The sequence below is a fragment of the Anser brachyrhynchus genome (genome assembly GCF_964034855.1).
Source record: "Anser brachyrhynchus genome assembly, chromosome: 3".
Lineage (NCBI taxonomy): Eukaryota > Metazoa > Chordata > Aves > Anseriformes > Anatidae > Anser > Anser brachyrhynchus.
Genome location: NC_137696.1, coordinates 88,939,119 through 88,959,698, shown reverse-complemented (window position 1 = coordinate 88,959,698; position 20,580 = coordinate 88,939,119). Strand labels below are relative to the sequence as shown.

Genomic DNA, 20,580 nt, shown 5'->3' with positions numbered 1-20,580 from the left:
TAATAAAATCATTGTAATGTTTCTGAGTCACTGGTGTTGTCTCATCTGAAATACTACTGGCACCTCATTTTGCAATATTAGGAGACAGTAATGGGAATTACTGGGGAGCTGGAGAAAGCTCTCTGCATTGAGGCAGAGAGTGGGATTCCTCTACCTCTGCAAAGCTCTCAATATAAAATAACATATTAAATGCTTATCAACCACCTCTAATAATTCTTTGCTACATGCTTATGTTGACTACAAATACTTCACTACTGGTGATGATACATATTTGTAAGCACATGCAGCAAATACCATTTCTTTTTTATCCCACTGATAGCTAGAAGTATGCCCTTTCTCTTCTACAACGTAGTCCTAGAAAGGAAGAAAGAAGCACATACCTTTTTCTCAGTATTCCTCAAGCAATGAATTGCAAGTTTAGACAAAACGCAAATGGACAGGTGAGAAGGCACACCTCAGATCTCCAAACAGCCACAGAAAAATAGTACATTGTTGTCCTTCAAGTGTTTTTCCAAACATAAATGCACCCTGATAAGCAGTTCCTTGCAATGTGTTCAAGAGGGTTTCAGAGTACCCACTTTTATAAAAACAGAGGGTCTGCCATCCAAAATTCAAACAACTCCGTAACTCCCCAGCAACAGCAAGTTCAACAAAAATGTTAGTCATTAGCACAGGTGTCTACTATAGGAACACTCGGCAAAAAAGAGCAGACCCAGAATCATGCATCAGTCTTCCTTGTGAACTAAACAAATCAACAGCACTAGAACTGAATCTGTATTTCTGAATAGATTAAGACCCTTAAATGTCAAAGTCTATACTTAGGTTAACTTTTTTAATAACTAAAATGACAACTATAAAAACAAAAAATAAAAATAACTATGAAAACATTTATAACCATATGATCTAATGACCAATTATTACTCAACATCCAACTACTTTTGTACTTCCTCCCGAAGCAATCTATAAAAAGGGTCCCTAAGAAGGGACAGAAAGGAAGCTTGGGAGGTGACAATTCTGAAAAAATAATAATAAAAAAAAAATTACACAGTCCTAAAGAACAATGTCAAAAACCTACACGAGATGTCTGACTGAGGTGTTTGCTAATGTTTGATAGTCTGTCTTTGAAAAGGTGTTGAACGAAGGAAAGTTATGTCTCTCTTATTGAAGTAAGTGGCTCTTGAAAGGTTTGCTTTAGGGCCAAATGATGTTGACGGTTGGGGGGCTGTATAAATCTGGCAGGTTGACAGAGGCTGTTTCATGAGGAGAAAAATGTGGTAGATAAATATTTTTGAACAGAGTAGGACAGAGCCAATAAGTAGACCTCTCCCTTACAGTATTACCTGATTCTTTAGTGTTGCTCACAAGACTTTGGCCAAGTCGAGGTGTGAAAATTAAATAAAATTACTGCCCTTAAAGTACATTTTATTAAGGAACATACTACTCTGGGAAATCTGGAAGCTTGTAACCAGAAGGCTGGTGCAAAATCAAAATCTCTCTAAAAATTCAGGAAAAAAGGAAGACATCAAAGAGTAACATGGTTATATATTGGTGCAAGTCCTAATTATTAATAGGAAACTATAACTTGCCAAAAGAATATCACTATTTTAAAAAGGCACTGATATATCTATAGCTCATTTGTTGAAAACAATATAGCCTGCCTTTTCATATGGTATTGGCACTATAGAGAAAAGACTAGTCAGAGTAAAGACATTTAACTTGCAATCATGTACTTTCTGTCTACTCTCCTGCACGCAGACCTACAAAATCACTGTTTTAACAACCCAAATGAGAAGGGTCTAACAACCACTCCATTAATAACTGTCATACAAACTGGCCTCCCTATGTGGTGAAAAACATCAGTAAGAAAATTCTTTGTTTCATGGGAGCCTTCTAATAGGATGTATAGGGAGGAAGATAATTGTCATATGCCAAAATCCAGAGAAGTTTTAATTCACATTGGCTCAGAGTTCAGATGCCCTAGAAAACATAAATTTGAGTCCTCCAAATTTATGGAGGAGAGGGAACTTTCTACTCTAATTTCACACAAGAGATGGTGGAAAAGTAAAAAATAACAGTACAAATCAGATGAGAACAGGAATCTCCCGGAAATATCCAGGATGTTGCGAAAGAAGCAGACAGGGAAACAGATAGGCATGGCCAGGACGTTAGTTCTGGCACTCTTGCACAGAAACCACCAAGGATGTTGTAGAAGGGCCTTGAGGTTTTCTAAGAAGTCTGTGCAAAGAGGGGAAGGAAAATGACCGAACATTAATTGCTGCCAAACATTCTGAGAGTCATGTTTGGAGTATGGATGGGCTCATTTCCTCCCCCACACTGTACAGATATACTCCCTCCAGAAAAAACAGAGCAATACACCACCAAGAGGTACAAACTTAGGACTGAAAGCCAGAAATTCCATGCTCATGATGTGTTTCAGGACAAAGCTTTTACAACCTAGATTCCTAGATTACCTGCATAAGAAATCATCTATGCGGCTTGTGAGAGCAGGAAGAAGCTAACACAAGTAATGTTCCAACTCTAAAAGATTAAATGAAAGACTACCTCAATGTATGACTTCCAGAATGACTTAGTAAATCCTATCCTTCCGCTATTGCTGTAGGTAAAACCTATGTGCAAGCACAAAGTCCCAAAAAGTACAAGTACAAAAAAACAGCACCACATGGAGGACATTATATTTCATTATGTTAGATCAGGACTATATATTTGCAATTTATCATAAGCTAATTCATGTTTCTATTCTAAGGTGCAAGTTTAATAAAAAGAAAAAAAATTCACAATGTAACCAAATGGTGTAACCTACTCTCAACATATTACCAAAAGCCATGAATTTAACATAATTGAAGAGAGACCAGATGACTACATATATATAACCTAAAGAATATCCTAATGTTTTCAAAATCAAGGTATGACTTTTTTCATTCATCTACTTCTTAGACTCAGAATTGACTTAATATTTACAGAGCACTCTAAGATCAAAATGAGGCCAACTGACATCTGTGCAAGATTCTCACATCTTCCACTGCAGCATTACTGGCTGAAGCATTACTGGTTTCTAGAAGACTGTCTAGGAGAAGAGAGGAATTTAACATTCCCATGGTGTGCCAATTCTCTTTTTACAGCTTTTCAGAGTATGGCAAAATATCACACTAGGAGAATCTATTAGCCTTACTTTTAAGCTGAGAAAGCAACAGCACGCTAAGCTAAATTTTGGCTTGACGAAGGTAAGGAGCACACCATGCCAAAGAGTAGAACCACAGGGTATCATTAAGATGTCATAGTGCTTGAAATCAATGGATAGGCTGTTTAATATGATTTTATGCTATAAAATTATCAGTTAACTAAACGAGGATACTACTAAGACAACTATTCACAGTAATAATCAGATTAATGATGGCTCTAAAAAATAAAACTGCTTTGCCTGGAAAAAAACACCTAGATTCTCTAAAAAAAAATCTATAGGACAGTTACACTGGTGAAGATGTTAGGTTAAATGAATCCAGATCTTCTGGTCTCAAACAGGAAAATACCACAGATCTGTGCATGAAACAGGCATTCACAAAGAAGCAGCACCAGGAACTGAACTTTATTGGCTCTTGTGATCCACGAGGACTTGACAAGTCTCTGGCCTCCTGGAAGCTAAATCTGTTTTCTGAAGAGACTTGGATGTCAAAGGCATCCAATGGAATTAACAAAAAGAAAAATCCAGGCTCCACTGAAAACCTCATTAAAACCCACAATAAAAATTATTAAATGCGCTGCAGGAATCAACCTTGTGCTGGAAAACAGACCGCAGCTCCTGCCGCCAAGTTCTGCAATTTTGTAAGTTCTGTCACAGGAGACAAATATTTCTCTCTTCTCTAATTCCATTTCCTTATTAAAAAGCTACACTATCTTGCAGCTGACAGTCTCGGTATGCTTGGTAAACAGCGTGTCAACAATAAAAGAACTCACACTTGCAGCCCTTGCATTCAATACATTGCATCTGTAAATGCATGCAGTAAATGTAAATAGATGTGATCTCTTTGAGAAATATGAGGAACGGAACCCATTTCAAGTTCATATGTGCTGACACAGTCACACACTTCAATATGGCTGCAATCTGGTACAATATCAGCACTTATGAACTGAGTATTTGACATGATAAATTGCCCTCTGAAACATGGGCACTAACAACCACCAATACCATTTTAAATGTTCTTAAAAATTACTGAAATAGCTAAAACTTTACAATACTTATTAAAAGTCAATTCAAAATGCAATCTTGCTTGGACTTCAGGAGAATAAGAGAATTCTAGATTTGCTTTTTCTAGTCATTTGTGAGGAAGGAAAATAAGAAAAAAAGACAAAGTCAAATGAATTATTAGACAAGAAAACTTCTGTGAGAAGACTTTAATGACAAGTACCTAGAAGCTGGGGAAGATCCAATTCTATATGTAAGAAAAAAATAAAGAAAAAACATAAAAAAACCTAAGGCTGACATGCTTTGCCTCTTACATGACTTCATCTGAATCTTCAATATTGAGCATCAATTTCAATTTAGCTACTTTTAAAATGGTTCCCAGTCAGACTGACAGCAAATGACTGCATCAGTAAGTTATTTCAGAGGAGCTCTGACATGCCTGTGTGGCTACAATAGTTACGAGGGCTTGCTCTTTCCATATTCTCTCTGAAATGGGTTTTCCTTCTAGGAATGGAAATACATAAACAGTCACCTAACATTTTACCAACATCCAAAGTCTTCAGCATAGCTATACTTGTCAATTTTTCCTCCCCTCTCTAAAAGCTGAATTTACACAAGAACCTGAAACTCCTGGGTGTTCTCTATACAACGTAAAAAGTTGATTTTGGATTCTTAGAGAAAATTTCCATTGAACTTTCCCATGTTTATACTTTTGGGATGAATAAAGCAACTGAAAGAACCGTTATATTTTAGAAACCCATTTATAGGAATAGATTGTTTCTTTGTAAGTCAGCAAAAGTTTTCATATGTAGTTGCAAGCTTTCTGCAGTTAAAGAATATTTTACTTTTTTTTTTTTTTATATATATATATATATATATATGAAGTGATATGTAGAAACTCTTCACCAGAAAGCTATTTCATAGGGATTCTGAGATAATGTTCTTAATGGTAGCGTGATTGCTGCAATAAAGCCAGAAGTCCACTACATTCCCAGCATAAGCCTTTAAAACTTTTATCTGCACATTTTTTAAATCCCTGGATACGCCTACAGACAATCCAACAGTAGAGTGAGGGGAATCCTTACAGAAGTCTGAATTCCTTCTCTGATCTACCTCTAGAGGAGCCTCTTTGTTCCCTCATCCTCCTCAATTAGTTGTTACAGATCAGCTACCAGATCTGCTATCAGACCTGTATTATCTATTTCTAGAATGTAAGACTCTTATTCATTAAAACTGATGGATTTTAAGCTGAATATTCACGGTGAGTAATGCAATCTTGAGTTGAGTTTTAATGTTACAAACAAATGTCAATTACCCAGATGAGTTTTAAACCAGAGAGTAAAGTTATTTTGCAGCTGGTTCTCTTGAGAAATGTTGCTTAATCACATAGTCAGCTGATCGGCCAAGAATGTTCATTCTATAATTACAAAATACTGATTCAGGATGAAAAACATCTCTCGTTAGCCACAATGTCCTTCTATAACTCTAAGTACATCATGTGAGCCCTTACAGTCTTCTAAAAACATGAACGGGAGGTGCAGATGATGATCTCATTTAATGACCTCACTAGACACCTATCTTTTAACTTCACATTAACTATTCACTAAGCCCTTGTCTGAATATATAACTATGAACTAGAGAGTTTAAACTCGCTGTACAAGATACACAGATCTGACCGAATATTAAAAAAACCTTTCAGATGTAGACTGCATAATGAGACATTGCATTTCAACTTTCGTTGTTATAAATATAAGAATGTCTAGAATGGGTTAAACTGTGTATTTGTTACTCCTCTTCTCATTTTGCATGCTGAAATGGTTTTTTTTCTTCTTTGCAAGTTCAACTCACAGAGGGTGCTGTTTATGACGGATGCCAGTATATAATGCTTAATACTATACAAGTCACACTCTAGAATATAGTTTCAAACCAAATGAAGTTGACTGCTTTGCAGAGTTGGTTTTGGAATAATTTGTAAAAGGTTTTCCTTAGAGAAAAAAAAAATGTTTCTGTAGCAGAATGCAGTGGAAGATGATAAAGGATAGGCATTTCTTAAGTAGTGAAGAATCTGTCAAAGGGGACACTCTTTATAGACCTCTCTTCTGAGACCTCTGATGAACACTGGAATAAGCTAAGTGGTTGGGGAAAATGAGAGACCAAGCGTAAGACACCATGAACACAGCTATTGGAAATTTTCAGTACAGTAAACATCCGACTTGGCTGATGATCTTTCTTCTTAAAAAAGAAAAAAAAAAGTATGAGATTCTCATGAGGCAGAAGAAGACTGTAGATGTTTTTCAGCCATCTTTACTTAAGCGAGTCATTAAAGCACTTATTTGAAAACGGTGAGGCAATCCATCAGGACTAGAAATAAACCAGACGTTTATAAATATCTTACACGTCTCCAAAGCCAGTCAGTCGTGAATATAAAGCTGACATGTAGTTGGGGAAGCAACAGACAGCAGAATACAGCCAAGGCTGATTTCAGTAGCTCAAGAATAAAACTGAATACCAAAAGACACATCACTTAAAACATTACTTAATATTGTTTAAAACATCATTCACTCATTAGCAGCTGAACTGAAGTGAAAAAAGTGTCAAATACCAAATAATGGAATGTCCTATAAACCCATATATTTTTAAGGCTAAAAGATAAAGGAAGTATTATGTGAGTAGTGTAATATGTCTTGAATTTGCTTATTTTCACTAAGGAAATAAGCACTTTTTTTGAAGAAAAATACCAGACTTCATTCCAGTATTGGCAAATAAAGTCATACTTTTAAGAACATACGATCAGGATGCTCAAATAGCACTTGTACCTTTCTCTTTCATCAGATTGTCACTGTCACTGTTTAGAATGCCTAAATATAACATCAGAATAGAAGTTCACTACCCGTATGACAGCTTAATGTGCTTTTTTAAGCAGAATACAGCAAAATCCCTGGGTAATATAGAAACTTAGCACAACGTTATATGCACTGGTAGTTTTATACTGCAGTTATTTGCTGGGTTGAGAGAATTTAGCTTGCTGTTCCCAAGATTGCACAATACATGTAAAACGGCTATTATGCTGTGCTTTTGGAAGTGTTTTTGAAAGCTTTCTATATTCTATTTGAAACGAAACGGAAAAAAATTAGCTTGTTGTGACATACATTATCTATGTAAAAAAAATCCATAAGGTATTACAGTCCTGCTCAATTTTCATTACAGGGTAGGCTAGTGAGTGGCTTAGTTGCATAGTGGAGAACTCAGAAGTTCTTGTTTCCCAATATATTTGTGCAAACTGCATGTCTGTAGCGTAACTTGTTTCCAACTGTACAAATCCATAAGTGTATTAGTGATAGAGTGACATGATAGAGTAGTCAAGCATTGGAACGGGTTGCCCAGGGAAGTGGTTGAGTCACCGTCCCTGAGGGTGTTCAAGGAAAGGCTGGACGTGGTGTTTAGGGACATGGGTTAGTGGGTGACATTGGTGGTAGGGGGATGGTTGGACCAGATGATCTTTCAGCCTTAGTGATTCTATGATTCTACGGTCTAGGAGTTTAGTTTTAATACATAATGTATTAAAAGACTTAGGCCATCTCTCTAAGTCTTCTGCAGACAAAAATTCCACCAAAGGAAAAATAACAAAAAAAAAAAAAAAAAAAAAGAAGAAGAAAAGTTGAAATATTTCCTCTCCCCACCTCTACCCCTCATATCACTTTTTCCTGTGTCTTGAGTGTACTTAGTATCTGACCAGAGAATTGAGTTAAGGAGCTGATGGGCTGTTTTTATTACTGTAGCAATCTGCCTCACCAGTTCTGACTGCCACCCAGCAGAACTGTTGTCTAATTGTTTTGTGTTTCTTCTTTTTCGTTTTTTCTACACAGATGCTCCATGCATCTGGGAAGAAAGTGCAGAGTACAATGTTTGTCTCTGTGATCCAGCATACGCAGAGGTGCTTTTTGTGCAATATCCTATATGGCAATAGATATCAAAACAAGGAACAATGAGACCAGCTTAGGCAAAGACTTAATTTACAGACAAGTTTAGGACTCCCTGGAAGGACAATAAAATCACCATGGTGATAATAATGAGGGGAAAAAAGAAGATGATTTCTCTTGCTAGGGAAGGCACCTAAAAGCCACAGATTGTTAAACAGGTTTAAGCAAGCATTCTTGAGGTCTTTTTGAACTTCTTAATGTCTACAGAAGTAGGATTTTTTGTTTTCTGTAAATGGCCAGATGGTCCTGACTCATTCAGTCACAAGGCCAAAATGATTTTTACATTAACAACAAGAAAACCTTGAAGCCATAAGTCTTGTTCCTTAAATATCTCCTCCTGAAGACAATGTGAGCAGCTGTTTGTCCCCTATTGTCCCTATAGGGGGACCCTATTTGTCCCCCTATACTGCAAACCTCTTAATTTTGATCAATGCCTTGAATGTAAAAAAGCCTATTTCTGTTAACAGAGCTATACACATACAGCTCATCTCTCTCTCCCTTTGCCAGAAAATAGCACAGAATGTTTGAAAGCGTTGTTACATTTTGCATTTGGAGCAAAGATACAGCATCATTCACACAAGTCTCAGGAACTGTTTTAGATCGAAGCAAAAATATTGCCTTCACTATAGAGATTACCAGCTTCTACGAGCCCCAAAGTCTGAGTGCTTTCTCCCATATACACAAGATCCTCAAACAGCAGCCGCTATAAATCTCAACCTCTGTGGGCTGATGTTCAAGAGGCATGAAACAGAAGCAGACAGAAGTTACATCTGCCCCTCTCTCACTCTACTTCCCCGTCACTCTACAAATACAGATACTGTATACAGAATAAAAGCTCTCCCATAGCCTATGAAAGCACAACTTATTAAGCAGTGAGACAAGTGCCTTAATTATTATTGATTTTTCCTAAGATGTCTTTAGTTATACACATAATGCATCCTATTGTACCATACTATTTTTATACGTGTGCATAAAACATCTATAATACAAATATATATGTAGAAGTCAATGCTCTTAATAATGCTAGAACAAAATTCAGACTCAGGACCCATTATTTTATGGTGTTGTAACATGCAGCTAGGATTCCAAGAAAGTCAAGTTCAGTGAATGAGATTAAAAACGTACCCATGTTCTAACGTAATTAAAACAAGCATTTACCTTCTTAATGCAATACAAATTATTGTTTAATGTAGACTGAAAGTGTAGTTTGATTTATCTCATTTATTACAGTTTTGGCTTACATTCAGCTATGTTAGGACCCCCCTGCAGAAATCCGCCAAGAAGAAAGTAAGATATAATTACTTTTATTTGAAGTATAAACTTACATACCTTGGCCTCCGAAATGCTAAACCATACTGCTGGCAAGCCAGTCCCACAGTGGGAGTATAAACAATAGGCATGAACCTTTCTATGTCAGAAGTCAGCACTTTATAGAAAAGCTTTTCGTTTCGATCCTGAAGACTCATTAGTAGAATATATCTGTGGAGAATTAAATATAATTAGATAGGCATCAAGTGAATATATAAAGTAAATTTAGAAATGGTGTTTAGAAAATAAATTAAAGCTACGTTTGTTCTACAACAGCCTCTTTCTTAGCCTACTGTATTTAAATTCCTTCTTATCTTAACAGCACAACTGTTTCAGACATAAAGGATAATAAACCAGATGAGACAGAGAGAAGATGAATCCATCACAAAGTTGACGTACTGAACACACTCGGGAAGCTGATCCCGAGCTGATACGGGTATAAGATTATGCTGCAAGAGAATATTTGGTCTGCCAGAACCTAAACCACACATATCAATTGTTCCATCTGAACTGAAATAGGCATTAAAATAAAAATTAAACAAATTTACTCTCTTCCTCAAAAAATTCAAACTAGAAGTTTTAGCTTTTTCTACGTTTGCCTTAATAGAAATTTCTTCCAAACCCAGATGAATACTTCAAATAAATACCAGAATGCTGCAAGACAAAGCTTTCAAAAACAAAGCAGACGCATACGTCTTTTGATGCTGAAGTTTATGCTTGTAATGAAATTTGCACTGGTTTATGTACTAGCAGAAATCAATTCTGGATTGCATTTGTAGAAGTTTTATATTTATTTTAAAAAATTAAATGCAAAAAATCATCAGAAAAATGAGAGTGAAAAACGTTCATGCTTAGCTTGATCTGCTTTTTACTACCATCACCCTAACACTGAATAAATACTCAGCTGCTCCAAGAGCCCAGCCAGGAAGCCAAATTTACACGGAGTATGACAATGCAGATGACATGAGTCTACATATCCAGTGACTTCAAGTTACACCAGTTTACTCAGGTACAAGCCTGGTCACTTCATCAACACTTGACAGTTTGGAATGTGATGAGCCTAAACAGGTTAGGAAATCTGCAATTATTTTGTTAAAGCTTAGCTTTGTCCATCAGCTAGAGAAGCCTTTAACCAGTCTCGCATGAAAGGGCAGCGCAGCCCCTTTGGCAACCAGAGACTGCAAGGAAGTGGCAGGAGTGAGGCAAACCAGTGTCCCTCCCCTGGGTTACTCAGAGTGCCTTTAAGGGTGCCTCAGCCCCTACACAGATAAAGATTTTGAAACCAAAGAGTTGATCATATACTCTAAATATCATCCTTGTGAGACATCCTGAGCCACCTTCCCTTATACATGTAAGTTTTGAATGTTCTCCAAGGTTAAATTATACCCTGCACTTGCAGTTCTCAGCTGCAAATACACATACAGCATCTTCCCCTCAAATTATTACATTTCCATACAACCTTTAATTTTCCTAGCACTTTGTCATGATATGGCATGTCTTTCAATACCCTTGTTATCCTGGAGCGTTTTTCTTTATTAAAACCTTTCAACTGAGAATGATTATCCCAGCATTTCCCTTGAAACACAAGCTCCTTCACATATAATTGTAAATACATTTGAGGGCATTCATTTTGTTTCTAGAGGATCTCAAAAGTGGTGTTAGAGACTATCAAGCGTACTCAGGACTGCTCTATACCAAAGACTGCAAGCACTCAGGCAAACCAGGTGATTAGGTTTTGAAGCAGTTGCCAATATATTTTCTCTCCTTTTTCCTACTTTTATTTAAAATGAGAAGCAGCTATTTAAAACTTTAGAATACCTTTTCATTATCCTTTCTTATTACTCAGACCAATCCTGAATTGCAAATGCAACTGTAAATTGTACAGAAATCTTTGAGAGAAGAAACTAAAAGTTAAAAAAAACCAAAACCATAAAAACTTCTTCAAGGGCTTCAATTCAAAAAACTATTAGCTAAAACTCTCCATTCTGGCATTTTGGTTTTACTGTTCTGAAGCATTAAATTGGATTTTTGTTTTCATATTGGTATTTGTCATGGCATTTTTGTACTCAAGATACAGTAAAAGAATTGTGAAGATAACAATGGTATAGTAACTATCATCATATTTTAAAATATTACATATTTGGCCATATCCAAATCAGCATAAGATATATTACTATAAGGTGACAAATATTTCTAGAGAAGAGCAATTTTGATCAGAAGGCTAATTTTTAGTGGCAGTATAAAATACTTCTCCAAAGTCATTCAAGCCTTTCTTAGGACTATCAGCTTTCTGAAAAATTCCTTCTTGAGAAGAAAGATCCCTCGACCTCAATGTGGTGTTGGTTATAAGGCATTAGACAACAACTATGCATCCTGTAGCAGCATCCAAGTAATCTACAGAATTAAAACCATGAAGTAGTTTTCAGCATTGTGTTTTAAAAAAGATACATTTAAAATGCAGCATTTCATGGAATCTTTTACTAAAGCCCACATTTAATTGAAAGCAGTGAAAACAAGCAATAAAACACTGAGAACAATCATTTGTGCTATAAAAAGGGAGAAAAATATTATCTGTTCTCAGACTAGGAGTCTTGAATGAAGATTTCAAGGAAAATGTTCAGAAGAGGAAAACTAAGAACTGGCAACTAAGACAGTGGGGACTGCCAGGCATTCAAATTTCAGTATGTCACTTTGCCCCCTTGCCTTTCCTTCACCTAAGAACTTTTAATGTTACACTGCTGTTACAAGGGGGATTAATTACAGTAGCAACAGAAGGATATAAACCAAATATTATCCAAAAAGAAAACTGATATAACTACTGGAAAATCGCAAATAATTCCTTAGGGTAATTCTCCCTACATTTGCCCTCCTGGCCTGCATTTTACATGGCAAAATGGAATGGTAGAAACAAAAACAACCAGCATTTGTTTGCTCTTGTCTTGCAAGACATCAGAGGAAATGAAAGAAATTGGGAGGAAATGCTATTATTTCTAATAACAGCTTGTAAAACTTGTATAACTTGTATAAGGCACATCCATTACTTTTAATATTCAGTGTCTACAGAGAAACATTTAAAACAGCAAACTTAAAGAAAAAAGAAAGTAACAGAGCATTCTCGGGAAAAAATGATCTCATGGCACCTCTCAGATGTTCACCTGTCAGTAAAATATTTTACCAATGTAACTGGAGAAAGAAAAACTCCGATAGAAGAGACATCTGTCTGAGGGGCAAAGACTTCAGTGTCAATACAGAGCAAAAGTAAAGACAATTAGGAACATACAGGGGAAAAAAATCAAATTACTTGCAGAATTCATTGCAGCTTTTCCAAATTAAGTTAGAGGAACAGAATTATTTTCTGTTATTGGCGTCCTTTTTGCCAAGCATACCAGGCAATATATTTGCTGCTGTTTCACATTCATCTTGTGTATGGACTCGCGGTATTTCAGAGCACAGCAATTCCACACTGCAAGTCAGTAAAGAAGTTTCAGCCACGCCAAAACATGCAATGCTATGGTACTATAAGCTCTGCTTTATGAACTTGCACACATCCCCTTTCCAACCAATGCCAGGGCAAGCTACAATCCTGCCAGTGTACAGTGCTGTCTTACCCAGCACCAATCTCATCAGATGATAGATACCCTTCTAAGGTACGTGGTAGCCTCATCTATGCTGTTTCCAAATGCTCGTACTGAATCTTTTGTATTGAGACATAAAACAACACACTGATACACACCCACCACCAAATCCCAGTTCTAGGAGGAAAACAACAGCTTCTCTTTCTCCCTTTGCAGTCACTGCTGTTGCGGGAAGGAAGACTAGATGCTTGTTGGAAGGAATATTTCTTCCTAGAATTAGTACCTTCACCTTCACTAGAAGGCAGTAGGTGCATGCTCTTACACAAGATTGTCCTTGAGCACCTTCCTGCCTAAGGAGCGCTGAGATTTTCTTTCAATTTCCAGTTAAAATAGTCAATGTCCCCTGACAGTCTCCATCAGTGAGAGGATTCAAGCAGTAACAGGAGCAGGATCACATTCCTTTCCCCTTTTAAAATATTTCAACACGAGTGTGAGTACAGGAGACCAGAGTTCACATACAGCCTTGAAGGACGGTAGTTTTTTTAATTCAAAAAATGACTCTGAGCTCATACACATGTAGTGCACATGTTCGTAGAGCAGGGTGTCTACTGACACACTCCAATAAATTTTTTCAGACACTTGACTTATAAACACAGCTGCAAATCACATTTTGCATGCACAAGTTTTTCACACTCAATTCACACAAGCATTTTAGCTCTGAAAAGGAGCCCAAGATGTCACAGTTCATAATCTTTAAAGGAAGTGTCTCCTGCATGCAGATGTTACCAAGTCTGTCAATCAGTTGTCTTAAATGTACACCTACACATGTAGCACACAACTGATTTTACTTTGCTAAAAACTGGAGAAAACAACACAACAATATAAGTAATAAAACATTTATCAAAATACAGCATGACGTGAAGAGTCAACTTAGGCCTGCTGGGTGTTCACACACAATACAAATCTGATTTCTTAAAGAAACAATTTCATTTTGGGGTGACTTCTGGATTTAGAATTTTAAGTGATTAAATTTATACAAATTTACATCGATCCAAGATTGCTCTCAGATGCTTATTAGTTAAGTGCTATGGATCTGTGTTATAAAATGATAGAATCGCTGAGGCAACAAAGCACCTCTGGAGACTGCCAAGTCCACTCACGCTCCAAGCAGTGCCAGTGAGAGCAGGTTGCCCTGGGCTGCGTCCACTTGGGTTCTGATCGTCTCCAAGGATGGAGACTCCACAATCTCACTGTTCCTGCATTTGGCCACCCTCACAGTGAAAAAAAAAAAGGTGATTCTTCTTGTGTTTAAATGGAATTTCAAGTATTTATGCCCATTGCCTCCTGCCCTGTCACTGGATACCCCTGAGAAGAGCGTGGCTCCATCTGTGCTCCCTCCTATCAGGTATTTATACACATTTACCAGATCGTCCCCGAACCTTTTATCAACCTGAACTAAAAGACGCCCAGGTCCAGGCATGGTCATGCAATAATCTGTATAATTATGCAGTAATCATTCCCAGGCTGATTTTGACCCAGGCCCTGGGCACACTTTGTTGCCACAGGCCAAAGGACCCCAGCCAGCACCTTGTGTGAGCACACTGCTGGGGGCGAGGAGGGAAGAGGTGAGGTGGGACACGGGGGCTGTATGCAGAGGAGCTGTGCTGAGCCAAGTCCTGTGGCACCAAGCAGCCCCCAACCTGGTTAATCTACCAGTATAAATGTGGCCACACTGCTTCTTCAGGCTATAGTGGGAAGACACAAATACCTCGATCAAAAATCGTGGTTGAGAAAATGCCACTAACATGTGCTGTAGAATAAGACTTGATAATAAATACAGGTTTTTTTTTAATGTTAATTATTAAAGTCTTCATTAAAGTATTTTGACTAGTGATCACATTAATGAGAAAAAAAAAAGCCTGGCTTTTAATACTCTGACGTTATTTTTATGAACAGTAAGACTTATTTTCTCAGCTGAAGCATTTTGCTAAAATCCTATTAAAAACAATAAATTTGTACTTCAAAGTCACAGAGTACAATATACCTTTTATACCAAAAAAAGAAGTTTTATACTAAAAAATGGCTTCATATTAAAAAAAAGGCAAGCTACAAGAAAGAGAAACTGCAAAAGACTCAAAAGTGGGAAATAATGATATTGAATTATCGTTTAATTAATTCTATACAGGCATTAAGCTTATCAGGGTAAGATAAATTTGGAAAAAATCTTTGAAGCAAATGGCTTCTGTAAAGACTTAAAGACTTTTATTTCTAAATATACTTATATTTAATTAAATTTGTGTATTGTTGGTGTACATTGTATGTGGATTAAGTGTAGTTTTTAGAAAATATATCTTCCCTCTCCTACCCCCAAGTCAGACAGATTTTTCTTTCCTTTCTTTTAGCATTTTAAAGCAAGCTTTCTTCAAAGTATTCCTACAATTATGGGAGATGTCTATTTTTTTCTGATGATTCCCACTGTAATCAAAAGTTCAGTATATTGTGTTTTCCTGTGCTTCAAATGGCACCGCATTTAAACGTCCATTAATCTAGCATTTAAAAGTTGTTTTTTTTTCTTTTCCCACAGAAATTTTTCATTTTGGCAAAGAGCTATTTAAATACCCCAAATTTTGTTTTGGAAAACAAAGAATTAAGATTTGGATATACTGCTAGTCTTCTCTTGAATTCTACGTTGTTAGATTTGTGACTTTCAATCTGTGATGATTTGAGGAGCACAGGCACTTTTTTCCTGTGACCTGAACTAGGAGCAAAAGTTCCTTGCAGTTTAAGAAACACATGCAGAAATGGTACAAAAGGCTTTTCTCCCTCCTTTTAAGTTACACGTGAATAGAAAATACAGCACTTCTAGCAGAAACAAACAGCTGAAACAGTCATAAAGTCTTAAATGTATTGTCCTGGAATTAAGAGACTTCTTCATGGCAGAGTTATGGAGACGATGGGAACAGAAGGACAGAGGAAGTTATGTACTATAGTAACGTATGCGGTTAAAGGAGGTGTCTCCATGAGAGTTTATGCTATGCTACATGCAGGGACTCAGACTAAATCATTCCAGCCTGGGAAGTCGCTATTCTGTGACTGCTGATATTGCTCTCCCTGAGATGGCTGGAGACTAGCTAATATAGAAAAGATACCATAACCATGAACTCTTCACTTATAAAGAAGGTCGTGCTCCTAGCATCCTGCCTCTGAAAAACAAAGGCTATTGGAACTTTAAATGATAAGAAAGCCTTGGCACCAACAGACAGGTATCTTATATCCATTTGTTATATTCAGATAGGTAGACAAGCCACAGCAGAGAAAAGCAAGGCACAGGGGAAAAAAAAATAAGAGGAATACTGCTTTGTTCTATGACCTATGTAGCGCTTATAAAACTAGTACTCATAAAACCATATGAGTATTCATAAATATTACGTCACCCACAGCTTTTTACTTTAAAAATCTGTATTACATAATAATTTTATAATATTTCATGTATTTTATATATATTTTAATGCATATCTATCTATATACATGTAAATACATTACTGAGTTTTTAGTTTTACATGAGTTCATTTCCTTCTGTTGACCTTGGTTGACATTTGGTTATAGAAGTAATAAATTAATGTAAACAGCACTAGAATATTAAAATTTAAAATGAGGAGTTGATTTTTTGAAGAAAGCATTCTAGAAAAGCTAAGAACCCAGCTGTATGTTATGTATTTATCTTAATGATTCTCAATTGTCACCAACTACAGCTCTAAAAAAAAAAATTCAACTGAGCTACCATCAAAGAAATAAAAAAAAAGGAATCATGGTTTGATTTTACCTGTCTAGGTCGGATGTCAGTCTTTCAAAATTCTTAAGAATACTGAAAACCTGGACATCTTGACCAAGAAAGCAAGGTGGCAGTAGTCCATGAATATTCAATTGTTGCCTCTCTTCCAAGGTAAAAGCCATGCCCTGCAATAAAAAGATACATATAAATAGAGATAAAGATACTTATCTATATAATATACCTCTCAATTCCTCAGCAAAACGTAACACAGGTGAAGTCAGCATCAGAAAAAAATGAACTATTTAATACTAAACAGAATTTAAAATCATGAAATGATTTTTGGGAAAATTTTAATTCAGGACAAGAGAATAGTCCTGTACAGTGCAATATTTCCATCTCAGCACAGAATTAGTTAAGGTCTTCCAACACCACGACACTATTCCCTGCAAAGTAATCAAGCTACAGCTGAAGTAGAGAGGTTGCAGTCCATGGGCTTTGAAAGATGAATGAATGTTCTCAAACACTTGTTTGGTTGTCTTCTAAATACAGAGCATGGATAATGTTCATTTCAGTGTAAGCATTAAGCTCTTAATATCTGAAAATTTTTCAAGATCTGGGTTATGTCAGATGCTCATGTGATTTTTTATAACAGAATGTTGTAGTACAATAAAGTCATCGCTACCAGTTTATAGTCAGAGGCTGATCCAGCACCTAGTGAAGTCAGTCCACAGAAACACGGCCATAGTGAATTCAGTGTAAATTCTGATTCAATTCTGTTTTGTTTTTCAGATTTGCATTCAGTTACAGCTAGAAATATCTTGGTAAAGACTCGTTGGATTTTTTTGTAGCAACCAGAAAAGACATTTAGAAGTACTTAGTACACTAAGAGGACAGTCATAAAAACATTTTAACACTTATATCCAGATTGCAGATTGGTATACTGCCAAAGAGCTGCCAAAAATCTGCTTTTTAATGAGGTCTGTTTTTCTAAAACATCTTCAGAAATTACTCAAGCTATTGAAAGAAACAGAATGCCTTTGCAGAAGAAACATGATAATGAATGTAGTACACCAGTATCAAGCATCCTAACTGCTGAGGTTTTACTTTGCTATGGTAACTGCAGCCAGTCAGGACTGTTGGATGAAATCATGTTTTTGACAGTTTTAGGGGATAAAAACGAATGTGAGAGGACTTTCTTCCATATACGACCTATCAAATCTATGCATTTGTTTCACACTATAACTACTATGTGTGTCTGCACCAACATATTGCCCAATTCCCTTAATGTTGTGCCTGCACTGCTTGCATCCTTGAACCAGGACTGGCAGTTCTGCAGGTGTCTTTGAGGTTCCTTTTAGGTTAGCACCAAAAATGCCTATAATGTAGTCTCTGTAATATTCTTATCATGCAGCTTAAACATATTCAAAAGTTAACATACGAGAAGTTAGATAGCATTTATTACTCTACCAAGAGGATATACATGTACGTACATATAAAAGTAAACAAGCCTTTAGACAGTTGCCTGACAACACACGTTGTCTTCTACACAATACATACTTTGTTTCTTATGAAAAAAAATATTTGAGAAAACACCTTAGGTGTGTTCATGGGACAAAAGAGGGAAAAATGGCAATGTAATGTTTCTGCCTTCACTCTCCTGTGGAAAATAAACGATACTATGATACCTGCATATCTACCTCTATAAATATACTTCTAAAATTTATTTGTTCATTTCATTCTTAGAATTAACCAGGTCAACAAATGATGAAAAAAACAGGTAAGACAAGCACAAACACGAAAGGCATCTTTCAGTGTGCCTTTGCACCATGTTGTTTCAAGACAACAAATTCACAGCCCTTTACACAATGCCATTACTGCCTTTTGCACAACATCTTTTGATATAACGCGATATGTTGATACTGGATAGTTTGGTTAGACAGACAAGCTATAATTTTCAGAAGTACTTAGAGAACTTATTCTTACAGAACAAAAATATACTGTAAGATCTTTCTGTCTCTTACTACCCTACTCTTCTTACACTAATTTTCATTGACAAGCAGGAGTTGACTTGAGGATCCTTGTGGGTACCTTCCAACTCAGGATATTCTGTGATTCTATGATTAAGCAATTGTCATTGGTTCTTGAAAAAAAAAAAAAAAAAGAAGAAAAAACTACAACAATCTTACCATACTGTCTGCACTAAAATGCCATTAACCAAGTTGTTACTCCTAAGTGAAATGGCCTCAAAAAAAGAAAAAAGAAAAAATTAATGATGAAGACCAAACAATTCTGGATCTATTGAACATGCTCATTCCGCACACAGAAATGGAATGAAATCAAGTTTAATAAAGGCCAATGATAGTTTTGCTACAGTTTCCCATGCATGCAGGATTTCAAAGGCTTCAGAAGTGTACACAAGCCTTGTTTTTTCTTGACCCTACATATATTTTCCATGGTCCTGTATGTGTCTTCAGCTGCTATTGCATTTTTAAAGACCAACAAAGAAGTGAGTCAACACTCCTCAAGAGTTTCAAAGCTGATCCTTCTATCCTCAGTAGACCTCTTTAGCCCCCATAAAGACATAAAAGCTGTGCATGTGTGCTCATGCACACACACACACTTGAGCGTCAGTTCCGAATGGTTGGACTTTAGAGAGCTGTATTGTCTCAACAGATCAGTGTTGACAAAAAAGTGGCAAGCCAATTATTCTCTGCATCCCTCTTCTCCCCTATTTCTGAAAGAAAAATTCAGAAAGTTTGTGTTTGCCTTCACTTTTACGAATAAGATATGGACTTTAATTACTACTATAGGATTTGTGGTCCTGCTGGAAACTATATCTTATTTTAATACAGACACAAGAAAAGTTACTGCATCTTGCCAAGTGCACTTTTTAAAAACATATTTTGTCCCAGAATATCATATTTTCCACATGTTGCTACAGCTCCTACAGTAAGTGTTAATCTATTTTGGGCACTACTGCAAAAACACAACACCCATCTACACCCACTCTGCTATACATCGTTTTAAAACTCTTTACTTGCATACTCTTCTTTGGCACAGACATTATAAATTTTTCAAATTTATAAGATAGAGTATTAGTTCCTTTTTTCTCAGATACTATATATGCTCATAAGAAAATAATTTTGATAGAAACACACTGCATGATGATTTAATGAGAAAAACATTTCATGTAATAAATATACACTATTTCATCTGCTTATAACAGGAAGAGCTAGACTACATCAATTTTGTGGTTTATGTCTAGATTTCTTGCACTAGCTGTTCTTATTCACTTTTCTATCTCACAATTGTTGTTTTTTAATGATTAAAGTGTTGTTTCCCAGCCATCCAGCAGAGAGTGCTCTAAGTTCAGCTTGGTTTACACGTTTCATCGGCTTCCAGAGAGCTGATCTTGTACACACCTGGATAGGGCAGACTTCCATCTTCTAAAGCTCAACTATAATAAAAGATATGGACATTTTTATTTTGCACTCTGTATTAGAAATAATTTGCACAAGAAGAACAACGGTGTGACAATTTAAGAGCAATATAAGATCAAGAAACTCCATCTCTAAGCATTAACCTTTACAAAATTGTGCTGCTTGCATTAATTGCTTTATGCCTTCAAAAGATAACAGTGATCAGAAGTAGAGTTATTTTTAAATCTCCCAAGTAAGAGTTTTCAAGTCTTATAAAGGGTTTTGCTTCATACACATCTTTTTGTGTTCTAGTTTTGGTAACACC

The 20,580-nt window shown here is 36.3% G+C and overlaps 1 protein-coding gene across 1 annotated transcript in view; it reads right to left on the bottom strand.

The window, feature by feature from the left end:
• ME1 (malic enzyme 1) overlaps positions 1-20,580 on the bottom strand; it is a 180,988-nt gene that overhangs the window by 116,257 nt on the left and 44,151 nt on the right. Inside the window, exons 2-3 of the mRNA XM_080585663.1 lie at positions 16,888-17,021; positions 9,511-9,660 (exon numbers count right to left, since the gene is read on the bottom strand). Of these exons, the coding sequence (XP_080441789.1) occupies positions 9,511-9,660; positions 16,888-17,021 (284 nt within the window). The remainder of the gene's footprint in view (positions 1-9,510; positions 9,661-16,887; positions 17,022-20,580) is intronic.